We start from the raw sequence: 20174 nt of genomic DNA, 5'->3' as shown, positions 1-20174 counted from the left end.
CCTCAGCCTATCAAGTAACTGAGACCACAGGCACATGCCACCATGCCCAGATAATTTTTTATTTTTTATATTTTTTTGTAGAGACAGGATCTCACTGTGTTGCCCAGAATGGTCTTGAACTCCTGGGCTCAAGTGATCCTCCCACCTCAGCCTCTCAAGTAGCTGAGACTATAGGCGCACATCACCACACCCAGCTAATTTTTTATGTTTTGTACAGACAAGGTCTCCTTATGTTGCCCAGACTGGTCTTGAACTCCTGGACTCAAGTGATCCTCCTGCCTTGGCCTCCCAAAGTGCCAGAATTATAGGCATAAGCCACTGTGCCTAGCAGAGTCACTAATCTTAAATTCCTTTAGTTTATTCATCTAATATATTGAGGAACTATTATATGCTAGGATTCCTAGAAATGGGAATTTTTTTTAAAGTCCCTACCTAAGAGGAACCTTGGTAGGAGGAGACAAATACAAATCAGTCTTTAGAACTATGTCCAGTGGGCTAGATGCGGTGGCTCACGCCTGTAATCCCAGCACTTTGGGAGGCCAAGGCGGGCAGATCACAAGGTCAGGAGTTCGAGACCAGCCTGACCAACATGGTGAAACTCCATCTCTACTAAAAAAAAAAAAAATACAAAAATTAGCCGGGCATGGTGGCACGCACCTGTAATCCCAGCTACTCAAGAAGCTGAGGCAGGAAAATCACTTGAACCCAGGAGGTAGAGGTTGCAATGAGCCGAGATGGCACCACTGCACTCCAGCCTGGGCAACAGGGCAAGACTCTGTCTCAAAAAAAGAAAAAAGAAAAAAGAAAAAGAAAGTATGGGTGCAAAAGCAGGAGGAGATTTTTTCTTTTTTTTTTTTTTTTGAAATGGAGTCTTGCTCTGTCACCCAGGCTGGAGTGCAGTGGTACAATCTCAGCCCACTGCAACCTCTGCCTCCCACATTCAGGTGATTCTCAAGCCTCAGTCTCCCAGCAGCTGGGATTATAGGCATGCGCCACCACACCCAACTAATTTTTGTATTTTTAGTAGAGATGGGGTTTCACCATGTTGGCCAGCTGGTCTCGAACTCCCAACCTCAGGTGATCCCAAAGTGCTGGGATTACGGGTGTGAGCCACCGTGCCTGGCCAGGAGGAGTCATTTTTACCTAAGAGGTTAGGAATGTTGTGATGGAGAAGGTAACAACTACACTGCTCCTGCCTTCAGAAGCTCAGCACTACTTATAAAGATGATTCTCTTTGCAGCATCTCTTTGAGCTCTCTTTCCAGTAGATCTCTCTCTCTCTCTTTCTCTCACGCATATGCACATGCACACACACGCACACACACACATCCTTTCTGTGAGAAATAACCTGCACTTGCAATAGGCCTAGTTGGACTAGGGAGGGCAGTCTACCATCACAAAGTGCAGGTAGCTCACTCTAAAGCCAAACAATCTCAATCTACTTCTGTAAAAAGCAGTCATCCTATGTCAGCTCACTGGTTTAGCTGTGAAAGGAGAGCTTTAGACAAAATAATATAAAGGAAATGGCGTGATTAAGTCTATTTAGACATATGGTCCATAAGTTAAAACTGGAAAGCACTTGAAAACATTCAAGTTCAACTTTCACTCCTACCAAAAAAAAAAAAAAAAAAAAGGTTGGGGAGGAGTGGAAGTAACTCATATCACATTCACTGTTTTAATAAAAACAAAAAAACTAAAACTGATCTCAGACAGTATAGCCATTTAGGTTACAAATATTGTCAAAAAAGATGCATTGTTTGCCTAAGAGTGAAGTACTATGGAACAGAACACCTGAAAATTTGATTTCATGGAGGTCGCAGTTCCTGGAGCACACCCAAGGAAACAGGTGTTTACATCCCACGATCCCTGTTTTAGAGAGAGAGCTTGTTGCAGAGCCCACAAACATATCTCATCAAACAAGGCTATGACGACACTTGGGAGATGAGAAGGAAACAGGTGGAGGGAAGGAAGTCAGAACATGAGAAGCTAGTCAGTGAGGTTTTCTCCATCTGGCCACTGCACCCAGCACCTCCCTCGCTGTCATCTCCAACCAGTTTGGCCCTGGTATAATTATGTGGCAGGCAAAATCAATTGTCAGGGCTTTTCTTCCTCTTTTCTTAGCCCTTGTTGAGATCTTCCCTTCCCTTCCCATCCTGTCAGGGTCTTTCAGACATCAAGAAAGGCCTAGATCGCTTCCCAGTCTGAGAAGCCCATCATATTTAAACATGAAGAAATGCCAAAACAGGTTCATAAAAATGGTAGTCTATTTAAGTGCTTACATTTAATATTTTAATCGCATGATCAACTTTTGTCTGGGCTGGAGTGCAGTGGCACAATCACGGTTCACCACAGTCTTGACCTCCTGGGCTCAAGTGATCCTCCTACCTTAGCCTCCCGAGTAACTGGGACTACAGGTGCATACCACCATGCCCAGCTAATTTTTTGTATTTTTAGTAGAGGTGGGGTTTTGCCATGTTGCCCAGGCTGGTCTTGAACTCCTGGGCTCAAGCAATCCGGCAATCTCAGCCTCCCAGAGTGCTGGGATTACAACGTGAGCCACCACACCTGGCCATGAACAACATCTTTTAAGACTTCTCTTTTTCCTGTGACTACATACAGGGCCTTGTTTGAAGATAATATTAAAGTCCAGACCCTTCACAATATAAGGCCTGAGTGAGAAGACAGGGGTTTGGGGTACAGGCAGGCCCTCAAGCTCTCTCTGCCTTCCTGCATATTAAGAGCCTACCTTCAGCCAAAGCCCTAAGTGAAAATGACTGCTAAGGCCCCCCAAATTATCCCTTCATTAGATATTTAAGATTTAAATTGTTGGCCGGGCACGGTGGCTCAAGCCTGTAATCCCAGCACTTTGGGAGGCCGAGACGGGCGGATCCCGAGGTCAGAAGATCGAGACCATCCTGGCTAACACGGTGAAACCCCGTCTCTACTAAAAAAAAAAATACAAAAAACTAGCCGAGCGAGGTGGCGGGCGCCTGTAGTCCCAGCTACTTGGGAGGCTGAGGCAGGAGAATGGCGTGAACCCGGGAGGCGGAGCTTGCAGTGAGCTGAGATCCGGCCACTGCACTCCAGCCTGGGCGACAGAGCCAGACCCCGTCTCAAAAAAAAAAAAAAAAAAAAAAAAGATTTAAATTGTTAACCTAAGGAATGAACTCCAATATAAAATTTCAGGCATCAGCAACTGAGAGTTCAGCCATTCTAGTATCCTTCAAATAGGAAGTACTGCCTCTATCAATTCATTCCCTCCTTGAAATGTGTATATACATATGATTTTTTTAAAATAATAATAATAGAGCCAGGGATGGTGGCTCACACCTATAACCCCAGCACTTTGGGAGGCTGAGGTGGGAGGATTGCTTGAGCCCAGGAATTTGAGAACACCCTAGACTACATAGCGAGACCCCATCTCTACGAAAAATTTTTAAAAATCAGCCATGCATGATGGCATGTGCCTGTAGTCCTAGCTATTCAGAAGGCTGAGGGGAGAACTGTTTCAGCCCAGAAGTTTGAGGTTACCATGAGCTATGATCATGCCACTGTACTCCATCCAGCCTGGGAGACAGAGCAAGACTCCATCTTTAAGAAAATGTTAACTAATAATAATTTAGAAAATAATAGATGTGAAGATTTCAAAAGACTCAGGAGATAGGTGAAGAAAGTTTTCTTTTCTATATTAATATAAAGCATTTGTCACAGATTTTACTTTAAAACAGTAGAGATGAACGCATTCTGTGGCATACCAGTAATAGCCAATATGCTTTGCTCCTGGAGTTGCCATTTTGAGAAAGGTCAAGGATCCTCAGCTATTAGTCACCTAGAGACCTGACTGAAGACCACAAGCATAGTTACAGTTTTTAGGAGGGGGTCAGGAACACAGGAACACAGAGTACAATGACAAACTTTAATCTAATTCAAGTAGCAAGTATGCAGCACCAACTCACCCAGGTGTACACTGTGTGATAATACTAAAACATGCTGCTCCAACCCTGTACTCCTACATTTAAAGATCCTACAGACCTCATCCACAAAGTATTCATTTCCCTGTCCCAACTCTCTTAAAGTACAACATAATGCAAAGTGGCCTTCTTGTTCTTATCAAGGCCAAACAGTGATAGTACAGGACACTGCATGAGTACACCCAAAACTAAAAATAAAACCACAAGGATGCAGCTTAAATATATACAATTTCCATTTGTAAATTATATCTCAATAAAGCTAAGGGGAAAATGAATTTTAAAAAATAACCCACAATGAGTCATATTGAAAACATTCAAAACATTTCAAGGGAAACACCAAACCCTTTGCTAGAGGATGTATACTAGATAACAAAGCCTAAACATACACACACACACACACACACACACACACACACACCCGACACGAGCACACGCACACAAAAAACCCACAGGCTCACTAAATTCTCTTGTTTCAGATTATTGAGATTATAAGGGTATGCAGCCAGTTTTGACTTCACTTCAAATAAAACAGGACTCTGTCCAAGTCAAGAGATAATTGAAGGGGAAGCAGAATGTTGAGAATGAATGGGAGAGGAACAAACGTTACAGCTGCCCAAGCTATATGTTCCTCATGTCTTGGTAAGTAGTTTATTTGAAAGATAGTGGATGAGTCACAATCTTTAAATCCTTTAAAACCTGAATAACTAGTCCTGCTCTTTCTCCCCTCTTCCCTTAGTCTCTTGTCAAATCTAGCGTCAGTGCAGATTCTGAGTGTGCAGAGTTCAGTCAAGAACTCTGCTACCTCCTGGTCCATCAGCTCCACAGTCCTTCCTCCATCTCATACTAGGGTTACAGCAGAAATTGAGTATACAAGCAAGAGTGTCTTACAGATACCAGTAGTTTTCAAATGTATGTTGATTCTGTTATGATGAATAAAATTTTTAAATTATCTTAAAATATTACTAAATTGGCCAGGCATGGTGGCTAACCCCTATAATCCCAGTATTCTGGGAGGATTGACTGAACCCAGGAGTTCTAGACCCACCTGGACAACATAGTAAGATCCTATCTCTTAAAAAAAAAATTCTTTTAATTAGCCAGGTATGGTAGCATGCATGCCTATAGTCCCAGGTACTTGGGAGGCTGAAATGAGAGGATCACCTGAGCCCAGGAGGCTGTGGCTACAATGAGTTGTGATCACACCACTATCTACATTCCAGCCTAGGTGACATAGTAAGATCCTGTCTCAAAAAATTATATAAAATAAAATAAAACTTATGAAATTCACTGTATCATTTGTTTGTTTGTTTGATATACAGTCTCACTTTGTCACTCAGACTAGGGTGCAGTGATGTGATCTCCACTCACTGCAGTCTCCGCCTCCTAGGTTCAAGCCATTCTCCCACCTCAGACTCCCAAGTAGCTGGGATTACAGGCACTTATCACCATGCCCAGCTAATTTCTGTATTTTTAGTAGAGAGGGGATTCCACCATGTTAGCCAGACTGGTCTCAAACTCCTGACCTCAAGTGATCCACCCACCTTAGCCTCCCAAAGTGCTGGGATTACAGGTGTGAGCCTGTATCTTTTCGTTTTTATGCATTTCTTAATCAACAAATAATTTAAAATCTCACCATTATTATTTTGTTGTTGGTTTTTTTGTTTTGTTTTGTTTCTTTGTTTTTTTTTTTCGAGACATAGTCTCGCTCTGTCACCCAGGCTGGAGTGCAATGGCACGATCTCAGCTCACTGCAATCTCCCCTCCCAGGCTCAAGCAATTATCCTGCCTCAGTCACCCGAGTAGTTGGACCTACAGACGTGCACCATCATGCCTAGCTAATTTTTGTATTTTTAGTAGAGACGGGGTTTCACCATGTTGGCCACACTAGTCTTGAACTCCTGGCCTCAAGTAATTCACCTGCCTTGGCCTCCCGAAGTGCTGGGATTACAGGCGTGAGCCACTGCGCCCAGCCTAAAATCTCACTATTATTATTTAAAGGTCCTTATGCTGAAAAAAGTAGGCAATCACTGTTCTATAGTAGAATGTAATAAAAGAGTTACAGGCGTGGCTACCTAAACACAAAATGAATTAGAATAGATACAATAAGAGGATATTTTCACTTATGAAGAACACTGGCAAAAACTAAGATGTAGATTTTTTTTTTTTTTTTTTTTTTTTTTTTGGGAGACGGAGTCTCACTCTGTTGCCCAGGCTGGAGTGCAGTGGCACACAGTCTCTGCTCACTGCAAGCTCCGCCTCCTGCGTTCACGCCATTCTCCAGCCTCAGCCTCCTGAGTAGCTGGGACTACAGGTGCCCGCCACCACGCCCAGCTAATTTTTTTTTTTTTTTTTTTTAGTAGAGATGGGGTTTCACCATGTTAGCCAGGATGGTCTCCATCTCCTGACCTCGTGATCCGCCCACCTCGGCCTCCCAAAGTGCTGGGATTACAGGTGTGAACCACCATGCCCGACCAACTAGGATGTAGATTAAAAGAAAAAGAACAAAATCTGGAGAAACAAGCCAACAGCAGGCTAAGGTCTATCAACAGTCATTCTAAAAAAAGATAATTAGCAACAAATAATTAACAGAATTCAGAACCTAGGAGAATCACAAACTTGTAACCACCTAACAATATTGCTTTGAAATATATAGAGCTAACACTGACAATTATAAGAAAAATAGACAGGTCTACAATTAGTATAGGAGATTTTTAACATATATCAATCATAAGCTGATAGTTGAAACAGACAAATTAGGCTATAAAAAATTGGACCACTAATATTTATATAGTGACCTAATTAATATAAATAGAACTCTATACCCAAGCAAAAGAGAATGTACTTTCTTTTCAAGCACACATAAAAACTCACTAGAACTGAGCTCTATGTAACAAAAGAATTTCCAAGAATTGATATTATACCAACCATGTCTTTGGGTACAATACAATTATATTAGAAATATAACAAAAGATAATAAAAAGAACTTTGAGGGGCCGGGCGCGGTGGCTCAAGCCTGTAATCCCAGCACTTTGGGAGGCCGAGGCGGGTGGATCACAAGGTCAGGAGATCGAGACTATCCTGGCTAACATGGTGAAACCCCGTCTCTACTAAAAATACAAAAAACTAGCCGGGCGCGGTAGCGGGCGCCTTTAGTCCCAGCTACTTGGGAGGCTGAGGCGGGAGAATGGCGTGAACCCGGGGGGTGGAGCTTGCAGTGAGCCGAGATCGCGCCACTGCACTCTAGCCTGGGAGACACAGTGAGACTCCGTCTCAAAAAAAAAAAAAAAAAAAAAAAAAAAAAAGAACTTTGAAAACTTTAAAAAATTATTTTAAAGAATTTTTAAATTCTCTAATTTAAAAGAGAATTAGGAGGTCAGGAGTTCGAGACCAGCCTGACCAACATAGTGAAACCCCGTCTCTACTAAAAACACAAAAATTAGCCAGGCATGGTGGCGGGGACCTATAATCCCAGCTACTCGGGAGGCTGAGGCAGGAGAATCACTTGAACCCAGGAGGCAGAGGGTGCAGTGAGCTGAGATCATGCCATCGCACTCCAGCCTAGGTGACAGAGCAAGACTATCTTAAAAAAAAAAAAAGAAAAGAAAAGAAAGATTGAACATAAAGACTGAAATATTAAAAATAAGGTATTCAAATAATAAACTTGAGAAAAGTAAATAATAAATATGAGAAAAGAATTTAATGAAATAGATCTTCGTGGGAAAAGCTAGTAAGACAGATAAATCTCTAACAAGAGCGATAAGAAAAAAAGACGAGGGGGGAGGGATTGCATTGGGAGTTATACCTGATGTAAATGACAAGTTGATGGGTGCTGATGAGTTGATGGTTGCAGCACACCAACATGGCACAAGTATACATATGTAACAAACCTGCACGTTATGCACATGTACCCTAGAATTCAAAGTATAATAATAATAATAATAATAATAATAAAAGAAAAAAGACAAAAGGCAGAAATAAGCAATACTGAATAGGAAATGTCATATAACTAGATACAACAGAGATTTTTAAAAGAATAGATTATTATGAATTTTATGCTAATAAATTTGGAAGTTTGGATAAAATTGGCAATTTCTTAGAAAAGTATCAGATTACCAAAGTTGACTCACAATGAATTTAGAACCTGATTTAGATAATAAAACAAAACTGAGTTTCTTTTTAGTCATATCTCTTCCTCCCAAAGACACCACCAGATACAGAGTTTTAGATGCAAGTTTTGCCAAACTTTCAAGAGCAGATAATCTTTATCTTACATAACCTGTTTCAAAAACTAGAAAAGACCTTATTTTATGAAGCTAAAATAACCTTGATACCCAAACTAGATAAGAATATAAGAAGAAAAGAAAATTACAGATAAAGGTCCCTCATGAGCAAAAATGCAAAATCCTTTTAAAATATTAGCAAATTAAATTCAGCACTATATATATATATGTTTTTCATCACAGCCAGGTAGGGTTTATCCTAGAAATACAAGAATGGTTCATTATCAACAAATCTATATTCATGTAGTAAACCACAGACTATCTCAACAGAGTAAAGGATAAAAAAATGTGTAATCCACTCAACAGATACAGAGAGAAAGGGCATTAAATAAAAACAAGCAATCATGGTCCAATTTAAAAAAAAAAAAAAAAAGTCTTACTACAGAAGACTACAAATTAGATTTTAAAAATCTCTGAGAAAAGCTTAAAAAGTAACTGAAGGGCCAGGCACAATGGCTTATGCCTGGAATTTCAGCACTTTGGTAGGCCAAGGTGAGCAGATCACCTGAACTCAGGAGTTTGAGACCACCCTGGGCAAAATGGTGAAACCCCATCTCTACTAAAATACAAAAAATCAGCTGGGAGTAGTGGTGCACACCTGTAGTCCCAGCTACTTGGGGGCCTGAGGCATGAGAATCGCTTGAGCCCTTGATGGGGAGGTTGCAGTGAGCCGAGATCATGCTACTGCACTCTAGCTTGCGGTACAGAGACAGACGCCATCTCAAAATAAAAAGGAACTGAAGAATTGAATCATTTATTTGGAGAAAACTATTAAGAAACAAAAATTAAGAAGCTATAGAAGAAAAAAAGAAGCTATAGAAGGAAGCTAATATGTAATTGAAGCAGGAGTCAGTACTCAATTCCAAAGGCAGGGCTTGGACACTGGACCACATAGAGGACTAGCTAAAGCAGGTCCAGGGTAGAAGCACCTCCCCATAAGACATGCCCACCAGGGTGTCAGGTCAGTTTACCACTGTCATGGCAACATCCAGATGTTACTGCCCCTTTCCATGGCAACGACCCAACAACCTAGAAGCTACCACTTGCATTCTAGAAATTTCTGCATAAATCACCCCTTAATTGGAATATAATTAAAAGTGGGTATAAATATGAGTGTGCAGAACTGCCTCTGAGCTGCTACTCTGGGCACCCTGCCTCTAACGTAGCCCTGCTCCACCAGGAGCAGTGCCTCTGCTGCTGCTGCTATACGCCACTGCTTCAGTAAAAGTTGCTACCACCACCAGCTAGCTCTTGAATTCTTTCCTAGGAAAAGCCAAGAATCCTCTTGGGCTAAGCCTCAATTTTGGGGTTTGCCTGTCCTGCATCATAATCACCAAATGTTTCTTTTTGTTTGTTTTAGGTATTTTCACATATTTCATTTCACTCATTTAAATCTCACAATAACTATTATGTTAGAAGAAAAGACTTGTAAAGAAGAATGAGAAAGTACCTTAGCATACTGGAATGAGCATACTTGGAATCAAACAGTTCAGGGTTAGAATCCTACCTCTGCCATGTATGAACTGAGAAACTTTCAACACCTTACTGAGCTTCTCTTCATCTGAAAAATGAAGTAGATTAAATAACACAACTTAAAATACCCAGCTCATAGAAGGTATTGAAGAAATCGAGCAGAGTTCAAGACCAGGCTGGCCAACATGGTGAAACCCCGTCTCTACTAAAAATACAAAAATTAGCCCAGCGTGGTGGCGCGTGCCTGTAGTCCCAGCTAATCAGGAGGCTGAGGCAGGAGAATTGCTTGAACCCGGGAGGCAGAAGTTGCAGTGAGCCAAGATCACGCCACTGCACTCCAGCCTGGACGACAGAGCGAGACTCTGTCTCAAAAAAAAAAAAAAACAGTAGTGCTAGGTCAGGCACGGTAGCTCATGCCTGTAATCCCAGCACTTTGGGAGGCCAAGGCAGATGGATCACTTGAGGCCAGGAGTTCGAGACCAGCCTGGCCAACATAGTGAAACTCATCTCCACTAAAAATGCAAAAATTGACTAGTCATGGTGGCATATGCCTATAGTCCCAGCTACTCGGGAGGCTGAGTCAGGAGAATCTCTTGAACCTGGGAGGTGGAGGTTGCAGTGAGCCGAGATGGTGCCATTGCACTCCAGCCAAGGCAGCAGAGCGAAATTCTGTCTCTAAATAAATAAATAAATAAATAAAAAACAGTAGTGCTAAATTATGTTTTACGTAGCAAGTCCAAAGGTGAACTATTTAAAGTTTGAGTGCTTGCTCTAGGTCAAAAATGCAGCAAGGCAGCTGGCAGAGGTCAATGATTACATCACAGAAACTTGGACATCCACATTAAGAGACAAAAATCTTCTAATACTGTAGCAACGGAAAGGACCACAAAACTCAGGACACACACACACACACAAATCACACATTAGCCCCAGGCAAACAAAGGGCATTAAGTGATATGATTAAATAATTAATTGTTAAAAAAAGATATTCTGGGCACTTTCACCCACAAGTGTGTTTAAAAATACAAACTTCATCACAAATTATTTTGAGTGTTCAAGATCACAAGCAAAGAAAAAGCTACAAGGCCTGATGACCTAAAAATGTGATATCATTACTTAGGTAAAAAAAGATCTAAATTAAGTATAAAGCATATTTTAATCCTTCTCAAATTTCTTGTTTGTGCATGAATATAAATTATGGTAAATTTGTACAAGTAAATAACATAACTGTTCTTAACTAATAAAGTTTAAGGGTTAAAACAAAAAATTCCCAAGAAATGTGATTAATGGCAATCATATAGCAGTAGTGCATCCTTTCACACGGTATTTTGGGAACATTCTTTTATTCAGTCAGCCTAGACATTACAATATGCTTCAAAAATAGTCCAAGCTGGTGAACCAATCCAAGTTTTGACTCAAGCAGACTGTCAGAGCAGCACTGAGGCAGAAAGTGACAACAATGTCCAGTTCGAAATGAAGCTGTCATTTGCCTGCCAAGAGATAATGCACACCATGCCCTTTTCAAGTTCATATCACAAGACCACCTCAGAAGTGAGGTTTTTTGATCCATTCAGTACTGAACATCCTTGGATCGGGTCCAAGAATTGCCTTCCTTATTCATTTCTGCTCCATTGCAGAAATAAGAATGAAATTCCATTGTATACAGCAATGACAATTTTTCCAAGGCAAATAAAATAGTTTGCTATAAACATTTCTCACCTATAAGAAGGAATCAATCTGAAGCAAATCTACATTAACAGAAAATAAATCTGGTCGGTTTGACATCCAGCTTATTCTGTTACAACACTAGCACCTACTATTCCTTCTGTATTTGGTTATGAATCTTCCTGAAGATGCTTTCATATTGTTATCTTACTGCTCTGCAGCTACAAAGCTTCCCTGCTGCCCAATTCTAAATTCCTTTGCCTGGCTTTCAAGGACCTTCACTATTGCCAAACCTACCTACCTAAGCTTAGTTCCTACCACCCCCACCATGTGCCCCCTCCCCACAGGCCCTCATGACTTGTCATGCCATTCATTGCACCTAAAGTATTTTCCTTCCTCCCTACATCTAACCATCCTCCCAAGCCCCACTTCCTACATAAACGCTCTTTCTACTATTCCTGCTTACAATGAGAGAGCTCTCTCTCTGAATTCCTATCATAAAGTCAGTCTGTATTATAGCTCTTTAATTGGAAACTTCTTAAAATATTTCTTTTTTACAAAATTTCTCTGCAGTAGTGTTTCCACCTTTGCTCCACCATCATATATAGAAAAATAAAACTCATGTTTATGGCATAGCCCCATGGGTCTACTTGGGATTATGCACACTTTCCAGTCACAATAGCTGTAGTTCCACTAATTTCTCTCCCACTAAAGAAAACATAATAACAAGCATATTATACTTAAATTAAAGTTTTTAAAAAATAAACTCATAATGAGCAGAAATGAGAGGGATATTATTATACATGTGAACTTAAATATGTTCAATTCGGTTTTTTTTTTTTTGAGATGTAGTCTCACTCTGTCACCCAGGCTGGAGTGCAGTGGTACAATCTTGGCTCACTGCAAACTCCACCTCCCGGGTTCATGCCATTCTCCTGCCTTAGCCTCCGGAGTAGCTGGGTTTACAGGAGCCCATCACCGCGCCCGGCAAATTTTTTGTATTTTTAGTAGAGCCAGGATTTCACCGTGGTCTCGCTCTCCTGACCTCGTGATCCCCCAGCCTCGGCCTCCCAAAGTGCTGGGATTACAGGCGTGAGCCAGTGCGCCCGGCCTCTCAATTCAGTTTTTTTTAAAGCAAAGCATTAGTACCCTCTAGCACTTTATTACTGTTAACATATTATTTGCAATATATCTCACAAGTGACCATTCATTACACACTGTTAAGAACTACTATTCTATAAACAGCACTTAGCACACTAGGCACATAGAAGGCAATCAGTAAATAATTAACCAAGGAACATATCTAGCCCATTAATCAATTATACATAAAACATTACTGCCACAGCAATCTGATGATGATGATGACAAAGAAGAAAATGACAACTGACAGTGATACAAAATGTAAACATGGAGTACAGTAGCTGACTCCCTTGCTGACAGTCTCAAAAGGAACAAATGATTTCTCTTTTTTTTTTTTTTTTTTGAGACAGAGTTTCGCTCTTGTTGCCCAGGCTGGAATGCATGGCATGATCTCGGCTCACTGCAACCTCTACCACCCGGGTTCAAGTGATTCTCCTACCTCAGCCTCCCAAGTAGCTGGGATTACAGGCGTGTGCCATCACGCCCTGCTAATTTTGAATTTTTAGTAGAGACGGGTTTCACCATGTTGGCCAGGCTGGTTTTGAACTCTTGACCTCAAGTGATCCACTTGCCTCAGCCTCCCAAAGTGCTGGGATTACAGGCGTCAGCCACCGGACTCAGCTAGGAACAAATGATTTCTTACAGGGTTATAAGGTTAGTCTAACCAATATTTCAACAATACAGCATAGCTGCTGCACTCCTGAAGTTTATGACAGTCTGGGCAGTTTCTATGGCAATCGCCATGCAACTCTACACCTCTTATGCAACACCGTGGCTATTACTGCAATCTTGGGTAAAATTAGTAAATTGTGAGCTCTGTCTGCCAGTGCAGCCAGGGATCAAATAACTTTTGCTCCACCCAAGAGAAAGGCTGTGACCATGCAAATCTTGTTCTATATAAAATGGTTCTCACGTTTACAGTAAGGAATTGCATGAGCACTGGAAGTTCCTCATCGACAATTACATCATTTTAAATGTATTAAACCCATTTTTCAATATGCCTTTAATTGTCAGTCACACAAATAGACTATGATAGGATCTTGAGATCCCCAAATCCTAAAAGTATCATATCTTTCCCTGCAAAACGTTTAAATATATATCAGATAGCTTAGGTATAAATCTATCTACAGGCCAAGTATCTTGTTTTCTCTAGCCTTGACATCTTAACATTCTAGGAGTACAGACTGATCTAACAATAAATTTTTAAATATTTTAGCCTTTAGTGTTGCTTAAGCAGTCACTTGAGAAATCCTTGCAAAAGTAGACTACAGAGGAAGTTTCAGTCGGTCATGCCCTAGAAATTTCTAAACATCAACCAAGCAACTCAAAAGAATGTCCTACTCAGTAGTTCAGAGGATGTCATTAATTGCTTCCATCTGTTTCCCCCCTCTCTATCCCTGTCTTTTCCAAGTCAAGACCTACTATTTTCTGCTTCATTTTGCATTCTATAGAAAAACAAGAAAAGCAAAGCATAAAAATCCATCACGGTTTATTTTGTTTTGTTTTAGACAGGGTCTCACTCCAGGCTGGAGTGCAGTGGCATGACGACAGTTCACTGCAGACTTGACCTGCTGGGCTTAAGTAATCTTCCCACCTTGGCCTCCCAAAGTGCAGGAATTACAAGTGTGAGCCATCATGCCTAGTCCTCCACCATGTTTTCAATTATAGAATATTTATTTGCCCCCAAATTTGTTGGACAACCACAGCCATATTGTTGTTTGTACTCAAGGCTATTTTCAAGTAACATTTCAGAGTGTGGCATATTAAATTATATACTTTTAAAAAACTGCTCAGTAAAGTTTTCAGTTGGTCATAACACATGACTTTTCCCTGATTAACCATGGAGACCAGAGTTTTTCCTCATGGCAAAATAAAAGTTCAAACCTCTGAATGATTTCATCCATTGACTATTCTTACCTAAATCAACAATTACATGATCAGTGATAGAGTTTCGCTCTTGTTGCCCAGGCTGGGGTGCAATGGTGTGTGATCTCGGCTCACCGCAACCTCCACTTTCCAGGTTCAAGCGATTCTCCTGCCTCAGCCTCCTGAGTAGCTGGGATTACAGGCATGCGCCACCATGCCTGGCTAATTTTGTATTTTTATAGAGATGGGGTTTCTCCATGTTGGTCAGGCTGGTCTTGAACTCCCGACCTCAGGTGATCCGCCTGCCTCGGCCTCCCAAAGTGCTGACATTACAGGTGTGAGCCACCGTACCCAGTGATCAATGATTTTTAATTATGTCATGTCTTCCACATTTATTGGTTAGAATTCACCTTACAACTAGGGCTATTGGGCTACTGTAAAAATTTTGTACAGGAAAGGCAAGATAAATGCTTAATTTCCTTTAAATTACCAATTATTAGAGTAAGGGGTTGATGCCCTAGTTACCACACAGGGTGATAAATGAAGTTTTATTTTATTTTAAAGTGACCAAATTTTTTGAAATTTTTATCACAACTAGGGTGTGCTCACTTTTAATTTTTCTAAGTCCCCAAGGAAGCCTGTGAGAGCACATAGCATATTTCAGCATATATCTCTGGGGATTAGCAAAAATAAGTTTCCTGACAAAATCCATTTACCAATCAAATCATATTCATAGACTAGAATGTCATTTTTGGAAGCAACTGTTTGCAGGGTCTTCTAGTCGAACTACCTACCTGATAGTGAAATCCCTAATCACTCATTCCCCGTGCTCTGTACCTTCCAAGGTGTGAGGGGCAACCTGCTACAAGCTAGAGCTATGTTTTCAATGCAAGGTAAATGCAAGTTTAATTATATGTTTAGTTGACAGCATAAGATTCCTCTTAATATTAACAGCCTAAGACCGGGGCACAGTGGCTCATGCCGGTACTCCCAACACTTTGGGAGGCCAATGCAGGAGGATTGCTTGAGCCCAGGAGTTCAAGACCAGCCTGGGCAACATGGAGACCTTGCCTCTACAAATGATTTAACAATTGTCTGGGCATGGTGGCACACACCAGCTACTCGGGAGGCTGGGGCAGGAGAATCACTTAAGCCTGGGCGATCGAGGCTGCAGTGAGGCATGATTGCACCATTGCACTTCAACCTGCGTGACAGAGTAAGAGCCTGTCTCAAATATATATATATATATATATAACCAGGCTGATTGGATGGCATGTGAACAAAATAGGCTCCTGTTGGTCAGAGCTAGAAGAAACCTTGAGATCACCAAGTCCAATGAAGGTAGGACAAAAAAGATACTCCCACAAAATAGGCTCTACAAAAAAAACAGATGCTTTTAGCACCTTACTTCCTGACACATGAAGACATTTTGTGGAATTAACAGAAACACAGTTGCATAAAGCACCCACTCAAGTTAGTTAGAAATAAGAAGACTTCAATATGGGTGAAAATTTTACATCTGTTGAATGAAAATAATAGAACATAAGGAGGATAAAAATAAAGGAACACTTTTAGCTTTATTTAAAGTTGTGATATATAACATACATAGAGAAAATAAACATATGTATAATATAATGAATAAATATAAAACAACCACCCACGTAACTCATCACTTAAATCAAAAATAGAACATTATTACCACTTTTAGATGCCCCTGTGTACCTCTCCCTAGTATAAACCTCTTCCTCCTTCCCAGAGATACTATCTACCCTGGCTGTAGTGACCATTATTCCTTACTCATCTTCATCTTTTTACTATATAAATAGGCATGTCTAAACAACATAGTTTATTTCTGCATGTTTTTGAGCTTTTTTTTTTTTTTTTCAGACAGAGTCTCACTCTGTCACCCAGACTGGAGTACAGTCGCTTGATCTCGGCTCACTGCAACCTCCACCTCCTGGGTTCAAGCAATTCTCCCATCTCAGCCTCCCAAGTAGCTGGGATTACAAGTGTGAGCCACCACACCCAGCTAATTTTCATATTTTTAGTATAGATGGGGTTTCACCATGTTGGCCAGGCTGGTCTTGAACTCCTGACCTCAAGTGATCCACCTGCCTTGGCCTCCCAAAGTACTGGGATTACAGGTGTGAGTCACCACACCTGGCCATTTTTGAACTTTAAATAAGTGGAACCTACATATCTATCTATCTATCTATCTATCTATCTATCTATCTGACTTTCATTTCCCTCAATTATTTTTGAGATTCATTCATTCCTCTTTTTTTGTCTTTTTATTTATTTATTTATTTTTAGATACAGGGTTTCACTCTGTCACCCAAGCTGCAGTGCAGTGAGTGCAGTCACAGCTCACTACAGCCTCAACTTCCCCAGCTCAGGTGATCCTCCCACTTCAGCCTCCTGGGTGGCTGGGACTACCGGCTCACACTCCCACATGCAGTTAATGTTTTGTAGAGATGAGTTTTCACCACATTGCCCAGGCTGGTCTCAAACTCCTAGGCTCAAGCGATCTTCCCTCCTCGGCCTCCCAAAGTGCTGGGATTATAGGTGTGAGCCACTGCACCCGGCCTCATTGTTTTTTTCAATTGAAATGAAACTCATATAGCATAAAATTAACCATTTTTAAGTGAAAATTCCTCAGTCCTTTTCATTACTGATTAATATTACAATTTCTGACTATACCATGATTATTTTTACCCATTCTACTCTAGATAGACCAGTGGAGTCGTCATGAACAATGCTGATAGAAATGTTTTTTATATGGATGCTGGTGTGCATGTGGACAAGTATCTTTAGGGAACATACCTGGGAGTGGAACTGCTTATCCTCTACTTTACTAATGTCAAATTGTTTTCCAAAGTGGCTGCACCAATTTACATTCCCAACAGCAGTGTAAGAACATTCCAGTTGCTCCATATCTTATCAACAACTGATATTATCAGGCTTCTTAATTTAGGGTGTATAATAGAATAATTTGCACTTCTCTGATGACTGAGATAAAATATTGGCCACTTACATTTCCTCTTTTGAGGTGCTATTCAAGTCCTTCACACACCTTCTTTTTGAAAAGTCTTATGCTATTCTTACTAACTTCTATGAGTTCTACTTTTTCTGTCCTATCCATCAGCTTTTACTTTTGCTTACAACTTGACTGCCCTATAGAACAAAACCACTAATCAAAGACAATATAAGAGCCTAAAAAGTTTTAAGTATTCAAAAATTAGTATGTCTGCTTGTTTTATGTAGAATAGCCCAAAAAGCCTGGAAATTATTTTTAGGAGTACTAGGAGATATATAAATATAACTTAAATTTAAAATGTAACTGAAAATATGAAACAATAATTTTTTTTTTTTTTGAGACAGAGTCTCCCTCTGTCACCCAAGCTGGAGTGCAGTGGCATGATCTCCACTCACTGCAAGCTCTGCCTTCCGAGTTCACACCATTCTCCTGCCTCAGCCTCCCAAGCAGCTGGGACTACAGGTGCCCGCCACCACATTTGACTAATTTTTTTTCTGTATTTTTAGTAGAGATGGGGTTTCACCATGTTAGCCAGGAAGGTCTCGATCTCCTGACCTTAGGTGACCCACCTGCCTCAGCCTCCCAAAGTGTTAGGATTACAGGCATGAGACACCCTGCCTGGCCGAAACAATAATTTTTTAAAGTTTATATCTACCATTATTCCCTTATCTCCAAGCAAAGGTGCCCAGTATACAATGCAGATTCATGCATGCTATAGTCACAATGGGTCTCTGAATACTTTTCATCCTAGAAAGAAAAACTCAAAAGTCATAATCTTATGTCTTATGTCAAAAATCGGCCAGGTACGGTTAGCCAGACATGGTGGCACATGCCTATAATCCAAGCTATTCCGGAGGCTGAGACAGGCAAATCATTTCAACCCAAGAGGCAGAGTTGCAGTGAGCTGACATCGCACCATTGCACTCCAACCTGGGTGACGAGGGTGAAACTCCGTCTCAAAAAAAAGGGAAAAAAAAATTATTATGTCAAAAATGCCTAATATCAAAGACTAAAATGAAGTTTTTTTTAAAAAGAAGACAAAAAAGTTGAAATTTCAATTGTAAACAAAAGTTTTATGCCAAAAAAAAAGTTGTTACTGAAATCAGCTACTTTTTCTTCCTAACAAGAGCACTATTTTGCTTAGCAACAGAAGAATATTTTAATTACTCACTTAATAAATGCTGGTGGCATATCTCTCTTCAAAATCTGATCCTCAGTGGTTTGAACAGTCTCTTTTCCAACCTACAAGAGGAAAAAAAATTCATAATTCAAATTCTCAGACCTTAAAAAACTATTACTTAAGCATATTTGAAACATATACTTAAACATAATCTATCATTAAAATTTCTAGATTTAAGGGAGATTTCTGGATTTAAAAAATTTTTTAGGATTACTCACATAATATGCTTTCACAATATACCAGAATAATATGGAATACAAACATAATGTTGTATTACTCCTTCTCCAGAGTAACTAATTTGAAAGCATTATTGAGCATAATAGGAGAAATTCATCATTGAGAATACCTGTGTGTGTGTTTAGCCAAAAAACTCTGCCACATCTCTAAAATGTTACCTGAAGTATATGAATCAAGTTAGACAGACAAAAAACATCTATATAGAAAATAAATAGTTATTGGAACTGGGGAAAATATTTGAAACTATTATGATTCTGACACTAGAAACCAAACATGAAAATATGCAACATTTACTAGTAATCAAAAAAACTGAAATTAAAACAACATGGTATTTTTCCCTAATTATAGCGCAAGTTAAAAAGAAAGAATATATAATGCTGAATGCAACAATGGAATAGATAGTTTTACACCCTGCAGGTGGTGATATAAACTGACATATTCTCTTTGGAAAATCATTTGTTAGAATGTGTTAGGAGACATAAAAAAAGTCATACCTAGAAATTCCACTTTTGAGAATATACCTTATAAGCTGTAATACCAAACGTGGTAATAAAAACAATATTCACAAAAGTATTCACTATGATGATAGTTATAAAAGCTAAAACACTTCATAAATAACTCCTCCAACAAAGAGGAATAGTTAAGTAAATTAAGATATATTGTTAGGTTGAGTACTATGGGGCCATTAAAACAATGGTTATAAAAACAGCATTATGGGAAAATGTTTATGACATTATATTTTACTTAAAAGAAGAAATATAAATAACAAGTACATTATGAGTAAACACCAAAAAAAAAAACCCACATGTATAAATAAAGCAACAACACTGAAAGAATATTTTTAAAATATTCCAGTGGTTGTACTAATGCTTAGGAAATTGAGCGATTTTGTATTTGTATTTCCTATTTTCTAATTTCCTGAAATGTAAATTTTTTTTTTTTTTTTTGAGACGGAGTCTCTCTCTGTCGCCCAGGCTGGAGTGCAGTGGCGGGATCTCGGCTCACTGCAAGCTCCGCCTCCCGGGTTCACGCCATTCTCCTGCCTCAGCCTCCCGAGTAGCCGGGACCACAGGCGCCCGCCACCGCGCCCGGCTAATTTTTTGTATTTTTAGTAGAGACGGGGTTTCACCGTGGTCTCGATCTCCTGACCTTGTGATCCGCCCACATCGGCCTCCCAAAGTGCTGGGATTACAGGCGTGAGCCACCGCGCCCGGCCCCTGAAATGTAAATTTTAAAGTAATTTTTGTAATTTAAAAACACAAAAATGTTTCTGTAAGCTGTTTTGTTATTTTTTGTTTGTTTGTGTTTTTGAAATAGAGTCTCACT

The 20174-nt window shown here is 40.1% G+C and overlaps 1 protein-coding gene across 4 annotated transcripts in view; it reads right to left on the bottom strand.

Moving 5' to 3' along the window:
• Window positions 1–20174, bottom strand: part of VCL (vinculin) — a 122835-nt gene that overhangs the window by 59302 nt on the left and 43359 nt on the right. For all 4 annotated transcript variants that reach the window (XM_009214623.4, XM_009214624.4, XM_003903744.5 and 1 more), the window contains exon 2: window positions 18603–18673. In XM_009214623.4, the coding sequence (XP_009212887.1) occupies window positions 18603–18673 (71 nt within the window). The remainder of the gene's footprint in view (window positions 1–18602; window positions 18674–20174) is intronic.

Source organism: Papio anubis, chromosome 11, assembly GCF_008728515.1.
Source record: "Papio anubis isolate 15944 chromosome 11, Panubis1.0, whole genome shotgun sequence".
In the NCBI taxonomy this organism is placed as follows: Eukaryota; Metazoa; Chordata; class Mammalia; order Primates; family Cercopithecidae; genus Papio; species Papio anubis.
The sequence above is the reverse complement of the archived record's forward strand: the minus strand, read 5'-3'. Positions and strand labels throughout refer to the sequence as shown.